The sequence below is a fragment of the Embiotoca jacksoni genome, unplaced genomic scaffold, assembly GCF_022577435.1.
Source record: "Embiotoca jacksoni isolate LCO1_2020_lvr unplaced genomic scaffold, fEmbJac1.0.p SCAF_10, whole genome shotgun sequence".
In the NCBI taxonomy this organism is placed as follows: Eukaryota; Metazoa; Chordata; class Actinopteri; family Embiotocidae; genus Embiotoca; species Embiotoca jacksoni.
The window spans coordinates 17,708,163-17,718,801 of record NW_027185230.1 but is presented as its reverse complement, the minus strand read 5'-3'; the positions used below and the strand labels follow the sequence as shown (position 1 = coordinate 17,718,801).

General features: G+C 39.6%; 1 protein-coding gene across 4 annotated transcripts in view; it reads left to right on the top strand.

Annotated features, from left to right (window-relative positions):
- The window catches only part of LOC138211453 (nucleus accumbens-associated protein 2), a 31,447-nt gene extending 21,794 nt beyond the window's left edge, over positions 1-9,653 (top strand). For all 4 annotated transcript variants that reach the window (XM_069171385.1, XM_069171395.1, XM_069171377.1 and 1 more), the window contains exons 3-7: positions 1-78; positions 1,702-1,878; positions 3,379-3,484; positions 3,714-3,811; positions 3,908-9,653. The exon at positions 1-78 is cut by the window's left edge and continues 681 nt beyond it. In XM_069171385.1, the coding sequence (XP_069027486.1) occupies positions 1-78; positions 1,702-1,878; positions 3,379-3,484; positions 3,714-3,811; positions 3,908-4,440 (992 nt within the window). In that variant the 3' untranslated portion in view covers positions 4,441-9,653. The remainder of the gene's footprint in view (positions 79-1,701; positions 1,879-3,378; positions 3,485-3,713; positions 3,812-3,907) is intronic.
- Positions 9,654-10,639: the final 986 nt, after the last annotated feature.

Here is a 10,639-nt window from a genome sequence, read left to right as displayed (position 1 = left end):
TTGAGGAAGAGCCCTATGATGGGATCACTGAGGAGGCCTACAGTCATCTCTATGGACGTTCAGCTAACCCCTACGGGAGTGAGTATCATGTTATATTGATGTGATTATGAAATCTCTGTGAAGCATTCCAGCGCTTAGGATTAACAAACACCAAAAGCGTATTTGCTGAAGAGCACGAAGGTTTTACTCTATTCTATATATTAAATTTGACTCCATATAGAAAATAGAAACTAATACTACATTTTTATCTTACAGCAAACCAAACTAACACATTTGCTATATAATTATTGCATTTACATTTAATGTTCAAGACTCTAAAACAATATGGATGGCAATACTGTATCAAATTCATCTTTCTGCTCATGTAATATCTGACTAAGTACATTATTTCCAAACTGCTCTTGGAAGAAATTTACTGCATATCAGACTATTCTAAAAGTAAAACTCAGCATGACTTGCAGAAAATCTAACTATTATTTTTGGCTTCGTCTAGACCCACTATGTGTTGTGCAGAAAAAAAGATGCACATTCATTTAATCCTAGTTACATTATTTAATCTTTTATAAATCATGTATCCTGTGCAACTTAGAAAAGCTAGATGTTGTGCCTCCAGTGTGTGTGTGTGGGTTCTCAGCATAAAGATAGCTTTATGGAGTTATGATTGGAGTGCATCGTGACCAACAACACACTCCTTATCACAGCTACAACAGCTGGTCGGTGCTGCTTTTTGTTATGGTTTTCTAGCACAATTTCGCAGTGATTTCGATTTGCCTACACATGCAGGTAGAGGTGGTACATTCATTTGAAGTTTGCGTTCACACAAACACACAGACTGGGTACAGGATGGATAGTTACAAACTCACAAGCGCACACACACACACACCATTATTTTTCACATCCTGCACCTCAAAGGCATCACACAGGTTTGTCAAATTCTAGAGTTTCAGATATTTATGAAATCCACTCTATCTGCAATCAGTCAGAGCACCCCAGGGTGACATTGTAGGATATTTGAGAACCATGCACATCTTTCCTGTGTGTGTGTGTGTGTGTGTGTGTGTGTGTGTGTGTGTGTGTGTGTGTGTGTGTGTGTGTGTGTGTGTGTGTGTGTGTGTGTGTGTGTGTGTGTGTGTGTGTGCGTGCGTGCGTGCGTGCGTGCGTGCGGTATGTGTCTATGCACATGCAAACCTATTAATCAACACTTTTCAGCTTGCGCATGTGTGTGTGGAAATTAATAGTTTCATTTATCCTGGTGTGTGTGTGTGTGTGTGTGTGTGTGTGTGTGTGTGTGTGTGTGTGTGTGTGTGTGTGTACGCCAGGAGTGTGCATGTGCATACACTCACAAGTCATCCTAGAGGTTAGGGGAAAACATTTTGTGAGTAAGAACCCTACACCCAGCTTTGGATATGTCCCCCTCCAAACTGAAGTTGCAGCTGCAGTGTCATGATTTATCTGGGATACATCTGCAAAGCTCAAACATTAATGAAACACAACAAACTTGTATGAGATTACTCCGACCTGCTTCACTAATTAAGTTGTATAACCTCTATTTTGATAGGGGCAAAGAGGAAATGTATAAAAGCATAACTTTGCTTTTGTAGTTTATATCTTTAAAAAAAAAATGAATGGTGGTCTATCCAAGACAAAACCAGATCTGGATGTTTATCTAAAATGTTTCTGTTCTTCCTCGGTTTTTATTAGTCCAAGACAAGCCGGAGATGGCAGCGATGCCCTTGGCCTTGGAGAACCGCAACTGTGTGCTGATCCGCCGGGACCTGGTGGCGCTGCCTGCAAGCCTCATAAGCCAGATAGGCTACCGCTGCCACCCTAAGCTCTACACCGAGGGGGACCCTGGGGAGAAGCTGGAACTGGTAGCTGGTAGGCACGCACATACAAACACAGGCATCCACTCAAACATTTTACCACGCAAACATTCCCAGAGATTCACTTGTATATGCCGTGGGTTTGGAAAGTACTCATACTCGACACTAGATTCAGATCACTTCAAATTTAATTCTGGGAAATTTATTGAATTAATTCAAACTGATAAATTCAGGTAAATAGAATTCCATCATTGTGAAATAGAAATACTTTCAAATGAATCAAGAGTTATGGAGCTGGACAAATAGGGAATTGGTTGGAGAGTTTACCCACCATCCAGTCAACTTTACCAAAAAGGGGGAAAAAATAGGGTAAACTGTATATGCATGTACACGGTCCACCGTTGACCTGTATGAGACTGCTGTCAGTGGTTAATCTCTGGTCATCACGGTTAACAGTGACTTTAGTGTACATTAGTGCTTAGGTAAAACATTTTGCTTGAAATAATATTTAGACATCAACACGATTATATCCTTGGTTAAAAGCAGCGTCTGCCCCGTTTTCAGATCATGCCAGGAGAGGATCATGAAGCCAAGTCCAAGGATGGATATTGAGTTATTGAGTTTGAATGCCATAGTGGGTTTGATGCACGTCACTGTCTTGGCCGGTCTGAAAGGGGATAAAACAAAGCTGCAGAGTTTCATTTCAGAGATTTAAGACTGTGACAGAAGGACAACGATCTCTGCAGTTATCATCAATCAGGCCTTTATGAAAGACTGACTAGACAGAAGTCACTCTAGAGTAAAAAGCATATGACTGCCTGCCGGGAGTTTGCCAAATGGGCCTTGCAGAGCTCAGAGAGCCGGAGGAAAAATACTTTTTTTTGGTATGATGAGACAAAAACTGAACTTTTTGGTCTGGCTGCCAGATATAGCTTTCGTCACTCCGACCAGAGACTTTCAAAGAGAGCAGGTACCAGTCAATATGTAGGTAATATCATTTCTACAATGGAGCATGGCAAAAAACAGTTGAATCAGTTTAGCATTGAATCTTTCCAGACAAAAGAATGGGAGTCTGACCTCTTGCCAGTATCATTTACAGACAGACACGGCTAACACAATGCACATGCAAGTCGTGGTTAGCGACTGAAAGAACATATGACTATCCGGGTTCAAAAAGTTACCACATGGTCAGATTCAATCAAATCCCATCGTGATTTGATTAGAAACAGAATATGACAAAATGAAAATGTGTAACTGAGTCCTGCAGTCTGTATGTGTGAAAGAGACCGTTTTGGAAAGAAAGCAAAACCAAGTAATTCAATAGTGTGCTGTTTTTATGACCCACTCTTCCTCTCCCAATTTCTTATTGCGCTGTGCACAGCTGAAGCTTTGTTTAACTCTATTAAAAATATCCTTGAACATTGACTTTAACTGTATAAAAAAAATAAAATAAAAGATTAATTTGGGGGCAAAGAAACAAGACAAAGACAAATAATTTGTTTGTAATGTAAGCTGATTCTTAGCTATTTTTTTGTTTTGCTTGCATGCTCCACAGGTACCCAGGTGTTCATGACTCGAGGTCAGCTCATGAACTGTCATCTTTGTGCCGGTATCAAACACAAAGTCTTGCTCCGCCGTCTGTTAGCCACGTTCTTTGATAGGTGGGTACAAAGACATGCACGACTGCGTTTGTTTTAAACTGTTTGTATTAGTCGCTCAGATTTGGACTGTGTGTGACTCCAACACTACTGCTGTTGTCACAAACCAACTTTCACACTCCATCTGTGGCCATGTTGTGCAATGCGGTTAGTAGTGTGTATTCTCATGTCTATCTACTGTATGTGCTTGATGCTGACTCTGCCCCCTGGTGTCAACTCTTTATCCCTGCAGAAACACTTTAGCCAATAGCTGTGGGACAGGTATTCGTTCATCTACCAGTGACCCCAGTAGGAAACCCCTGGACAGCAGGGTCCTCAACGCTGTCAAACGTAGGTCTATTGTCCAAATCATCTAATATCTCTGACAGACTTTGTAAAGATCCCAATTTAACTACATGGCCTTTGCTGTTTTTCTCTCTTTTGCAGTCTACTGTCAAAATTTCAACCCTAACTTCAAGGAGAGTGAAATGAATGTGATTGCTGCTGACATGTGCACAAACGCAAGGCGTGTCCGCAAGCGATGGTTGCCCAAGATCAAGTCCATGCTGCCCGATGGCATGGAAGTGTACCGTGCAGGAATGGGCATGGGTGCTGCTGTAGGTCTGGGCCTGGCCCTGGCCGCCCCCCAATCAGGGGTGCCCCTCCCCTTCGAGCCTGACTTCAAGACCCTAGAGCAAAGGTTGTATCCGGATCGCAAGGACCCTCTCAGGACTCACCCACCTCTGGTAGAGGGCAGCCCCGGGTCTGGGGCGGCTGGAGCAGAGGCTGAAGGTGAAGGTGAAGGAGTTGTCCACGAGGAACAGGAGGAAGATGAGGATGAAGCTGGGTTAGAGGGTGTAGACGGATCACTCGGGGCACCAACTTTGATCACGGGAGCTGAGGCGGGCAACTGTGGCGACACGCCGCCTGACCAGGAAATGGAAAGCTTTGGACAAGGTCTGAGGGTGAACGGACAGTGAATGTCCTTTTGGGCTGCCTCTCATATTGTAAAATCTGTTCAACACCGCATTTTCTTTTGCTTGCTCTCTCTCTCGTCCACCACTCTTACTTCTCCTCTGTGCTTCCTCAACAGGAGTTTTTCAGCACAAAAAGCTGCACTCATAGATCTTACTATACAGGCAGTTTGTCACACATGCATGCGCACACATGTGCTTGCGTACTCGCATACTTGCATACTTACTGATAGCAGAAGTAGAACACAGATAGTGGAAGTAGACACAGGCATGGCATGAGCACATTAAGAAAACCAACCCTTTCTGCTCCACCCATTTTCTCAGTATTCTCAGTATGTGCTCGATATTTCGGCACCCTCGGCAATATTCCAAAGGCCTGATAGCAGAACGAATGGCGATAATGATTTACCATTTCAGTGCAATACAAAAGCAACAGCTGCTTTGCTGGCAGTTTATGGAGTGTGGTATAATGGTTTGTAAAATGATTCCGTTTTCTTGGAAAGCTCCGTCTCAAAATAGCCCGTGTAACCTTGGGAAAGAGATCAGAGAGACACCGCTCCCTGTAAAGAGCCAGGTTTGACCACTTTACATTACATTACAGAATCATAAATATGGATGAATATAAGGCAAAGATTGTATTACAATTAAAGGTCACGTACTGTATTAGTACCATTCAGCCAAACAATGTTCCTCTCTGTTAAATCAGCATGTCGTTTCTATGGTAAAGATTATGAAAGAATTTTCTGCGAATCCTAAATACTTCTCCACAATCCAAAAACAAATCTATCACATGGAGGGTTTTTTTCATGCATATTTGCCCATGACATTGGATTATATTGTCAATGCAATGCCTGTGTCTGCTCCAAACCGCCCTGCCCAAACACACACATGCATCCAGATAGACACACACGCTCGCACACACACACACACAGTTCCCATTCTATGATACTAGCGTTTAAATAGCTGCACCATCGTATTAAAAAATACACTGTCCAAACAATGTTACGATGCTTTTTAACTCAAACTTTTGCAATTGCATCATTCTGCCCTGGAGATGCAGAGAGAGACATGAACAGGAACGTGCACTAAAATCCAAGCTTGCATGCGTTAATACAAACAATGGATAGAAAGAATTATTGAAAACAGCAACAAAGCCAGAAACCCGCATTGAAATAAGATAACAGCTACTGTTGCCTCGAGTTATGCCATTAATACGCAAAAGGACTTTCTCCATGTCTCACTGGGACTTCAGTCTGACACATGTTAGAACTGACCCGGATGTCACCCGGGATTGACTGTGTTTGACACAGAATTAATTGGAGTTTCTGTTTTTTGTTTTGTTTTGTTTTTTTAACTTCACCGTGGGTTGTCACCACAAGTAGAAGAGACTGAATATATTAAATGGAAGAAGTAGGGCACTACACTAAGTGGTAGAATAAAAAATGTCAGAGAGAAGCGCTGTTCCACCTAGATGTGGTGGTGTGTAATGCTCCAAGTCCTGCGTCCATCCTGTTATTATTTTTATTTTTGGGGTGGTGGTGGGATGGGGGGAGGGGGGCTAAATTATTGAATAAAATTTATAAAAAGCAATGTATGCTGGCTTATTGCATTTGCACTCGAAAAGGTCAAAGGATGGGAAACTGAGGAGTTTTCAGAACCGACCTGTACTTAAGAAAAAGGCAAATTTCCTTCACATCCCCCTGAATGTTTATTGGATTTGGAGATTGTGGGTTTGGAAAGAAACAACTGGTCTATCTGACGATGAGTGTTTCTATATTTTGGTAGAGAGGAAATGTCGAACTTGAACCTGCGTTTGTCATACCCATTTTTTCTTTTGATATGTTATAATGCTTTTTGCCACGCATAAGATGCAGTCTAAACAGCCTTTCTTTATTGCATTGATTTAAAATTAAGCACTGTTGAATGTTTTTCCCTTGTATTTCTAGGTTTGTTTTGTTTTTTGTATTTTCTGATCAGTAATGAAAGCGCATTTAATCAAAGGAGCAGACCGTTCAGGAGCTTAAAGTTATTTTAAGCTAACAATATTTGGAAATTTTGCGATTCAGGAAGTGGTTAAATTTTTTTAATTTATCAGATTATTCTGATGCAAAAAGTATTAGTATATGACCCTGATATATTTGATCTGTCTGTTTATGCTTTAGTGCTGCGCCACTTCTAAGGTTGGGCCAGATTATTCTCTGTTTCTGTTCGACGTATCCTGGTTTGGGTTCTTTATGGGAAGCTTTAAGGTGGCCCTGCACAAGAAACACAGGGTTATAATTGCACTAGGTAATAATAATATTGACGTTTACAGTATCTTTGTTTCTTTTGGAGGAAATGTGATCGGCCATAGATAAAACAGGGCTGTGGCAGAAAGGCTGAGATGATGGATGAATGTAAACCGTAGCACTGCTTTGGCGAGGGTCCGAGTGCTGATTGAATATAAAATGTTGAATCTCTTTTTTCATATATATTTGGCTCAGTTTTTTTCTTCAATTGCAAACTCTTAAAAATAGGCCATGATACAAAATTAATCTGACTGAGGCAGGGTGATTTTTTTTTTTCACCCAAAGCTATATAAGGATTTTTTTGAACAGGTCTTCCAATGTGGTGAACAGCAGGGATCATTTACCCTATACTGTATGTGCAAAACTGAGCGAGGTTAAAGTACTGGCTTAATCAGTCTATTGTTTATTTAATTTTTTATCCCAACTTATGTTGAAATGACTCGGTATATCTTTATGTAATTTTTTTTATTTCTACACCATAATTCTCTTAAAGAAAATAAAGATGCTCAGTTGTCTATTGGTGCCACCATTTCAATTCATATCACTTCTGGTTTAAAAGTATTTTAGAAATATGTATATTAGGGAATTTACTATAATCAAGCTCACAGTTATTAAAATCGTTTCCAACGTTATCAATCTGCCACCTAAAAATGTTAAAACCTGTTAAACGGGACAGTAAGTAGAATCAGTTTTTCTCTCTTTGTATTTCCCGACACAGAAAATCTTTGCCTTTGTTTATACTAAAATCTTTTTCAACAGGCAGAATTTTGCCACAAAATCTACGAGGAATTTGTGATCTACTCTAAATAAAATGAATCGTAAATAATATAGGGTGGGAGACATTGATATCCTCCAAAATAGTGATGAAGAGGTGTGGAGCAGTGCCTTAGACTGTGAATGTGTGGGTGAGGATGTGTGCCATAACTGTATGTTGAGAGACAAACAAGACCAAGAACCTACTGTATAGATTTGTTTCCCTTATTAAATTTCAAATGCATAATTGTAATATTGGGCTCCTTAAATAATTATGAATTTGATAAGCCCAAATGATTTATTCACTTATTTTCTTGCTTTATGTTTTCCATCATGTCATTCTTTAAGGACAAAATGTGCTCGATCACCAGCCCGATTAATTAGCCAGAGTCACTGTACTTAATTCAACAGCTATCCAACAACAGCGTGTATTCCTAATTGGACACCATCGCATTATCTATATTCGACAGCACGCACAGCAAGTAAAGTGAAATCTGATGTGATGATATTGATTCGGGTCAAACCGGTTCCTACTTTTGATCCGATTTGGCAGCGTCGTCCTCATAAAACATCTGCTTCAACCAGCTTCTTCACTTTTACTGTCAACCAAAAATACGAGCCTTTCTCGGACGCTTCGGGCCTTTTTTCTTTTCTTGTGCAGGGTGAATTTAATGATGTTGCACTATAAAACTGAGAGATTCTCAGAGACTGTCATGGCTAACCCTTCGGGAGGATGAGCTCTGTTTGAGGTGGCTGAAAGAGAAAGTTCTTTTAAAGTTGTGTATTTTACATGTTTATTTTAAACCAGTGTCGCATTGACAGCAAACACATTTCCCTGGATGACAAAAAAAAAAAAAAAAAAAAACAGGATGGGGTTGTTGGTTGAAAAGAATCTACTTTCACAAATGTTTTGTTGCAAATAAATTATTGCTTTATGAAACCTTATCGTGCCCTGTTTTATCCCCATTACTGTAAAACTAATGGGCACCGTATTTTTTGTTAAATTGAATGGTTTACCCTGAAATATAAAATTTTTATGCAAAAAGAAACTTGTATCATAAAATGCATGCCATTCAGACACTCAATCTAATCCAATGAGACCTCTGATCTTTATGCACCATGTATTTTATGCTGAATAACTGTTGTCACTGCTAGCAAACAAAGACTGAGCAGTCTTGCAGTGAACAGGGCTGTGTTTTTACGATAGAACCTGGCCTTTCTTTCATTGAATGTTTGCATAAAGTTTAATCTCTTGTAATAATGACAGCAAAATAGGGATAAAGAGTGGGATACTTAGACTAACTACCCAGTTGAGTGTGCATTTGAACCTTGGGCAGACTCAGAAAAAATGCACTAAACGTTTGTGTGTATGTATGTGTCCTTGAACATAATGCCAGCACTTTAGAACTACTTAGAAACATGAAAGAAATGAGAAAAACATCAAGAATGACCAATATTTTTGGGCAAATGAGGAGTAAATGCAACTTTTAAAGCCATGTGTTCAGAGCGCTGACAATCAGAATAGGGATGAGACCCAAAGTGCACTATGGGAGATATGACATGACTTGCTGTGCTCTTGCTATCTGCTTTGTCTTTCTCCAGCTTGCTTTGGTCTGTGCTGGCTTCCTCTCCAGATTAGAGGGACACGGTGATGTTGACCCCAGCCCTCTTGGTTTTAAGTGTTTGTCTTGGCAACAAGGAGTGACTCATACCTTGGTGCTTCGTGAACAGAGATGTTCCATGTTGACATGGACCATGTCTGTACGGGCCGAACTTGGTCCTAAGTCTGGGCTTATTGGTAACCTCTTGATGGACAACAAAATAAATAGCAAAAGAGGATCCTACTGTTCAACCCAACACTTTGATCATGGTAATGTTTTTCATTATCAACAGGGCTTGGACCAGGGAAACTGGGATGGGACAATATCAGTGTTGATACTGCTTTATGTTTCAAATGAAAAATTTTAAAATGTTTATGCGCCTTCTGACTCGAGCATCAATAGTATATACAACAGAAATGCAAGTTGCCACTTTCGATGTTGCATAAGAATCTACCTTTCATTCCCATCATGGTATTTGCCACCACAGTTTTAAGTTGTATAGTCCAAGAATATCTGATTTCTTTTAAATGCAATACAGAAAAATCTGCTTTCTAATAAAAGTCCTTACTTCACCTTATACCGCCTCTTTCTTTTGTCTGTGTGTGTTTCCAAAGAAGAATGGCTACCTTCATGGACCTCTCGGCTGCTGACCTCAAATACCTGCTCAGGATTTAACGGTGCGCCAACAGAAGGAAAATAAAATAGTTCTTTACTGCTTGTGCAGTATGTTTGTGAAATTAAGACTAAATCTGCTACATTTTGCAAAATGATTCACTGCAATTCAGTCGGTAGGCTTTACTTTATTTCATCAAGAAACTGTAAATATATTAACAAGTTATTTGCAACAATCATTATATGTAAACCTTTGGGAAGATGTATAGAAAATTGATGAATTAATTTCAAATCAATCCATGTTACCTATTTCACTGTGATGAGGTTCAGCTCATGCACCTTTATGACTATGACGCTTTCCCTGCAGTAGAATAAACATAAACTTTGATGAAAAATAGCGTACACTACATTCAGATCCAGATCAAATGTAGCAGACCAGTTACAGCTCCTCACGATAAATTTTTGTGAATATTTTTGTTTCTATATATTTCACATTTAATAAGAATTTGAAAGTATATATGTTTACATTATTTCTATTCATGCTTTATTATAATTAATGACACAGATACTTTTTTTGTAATGACTTTAGAATTGATTGAAACCATATTTTTTTTATGAGTGCCTGTGTGCAATCATCACTATTTGTGAGATGCCATAAAGTGCGAAAGTTTAATTGGTAAAGAATGGTCTGTTGTGTTAGATAATCATCCCAGCAGGATGGAGAAGGGGCTTCATGGAAGTGCTCTTTTTGGGAATTGGTAAATAATATTTCTTCATATATTTGTGGGTTTTTTTTTTATGCTTTGAGCTACACAGCCTATATATTTTTTGTCTTTCAATGTATCCTAACTCTTGATTATTCCAAAATACAGTCTACTAAATATTGTACCCCATATTTCTAAAGGAGATTTCGCATATGAGCTCAAAGTTGTAGTCCCAGGCATCCTGGTA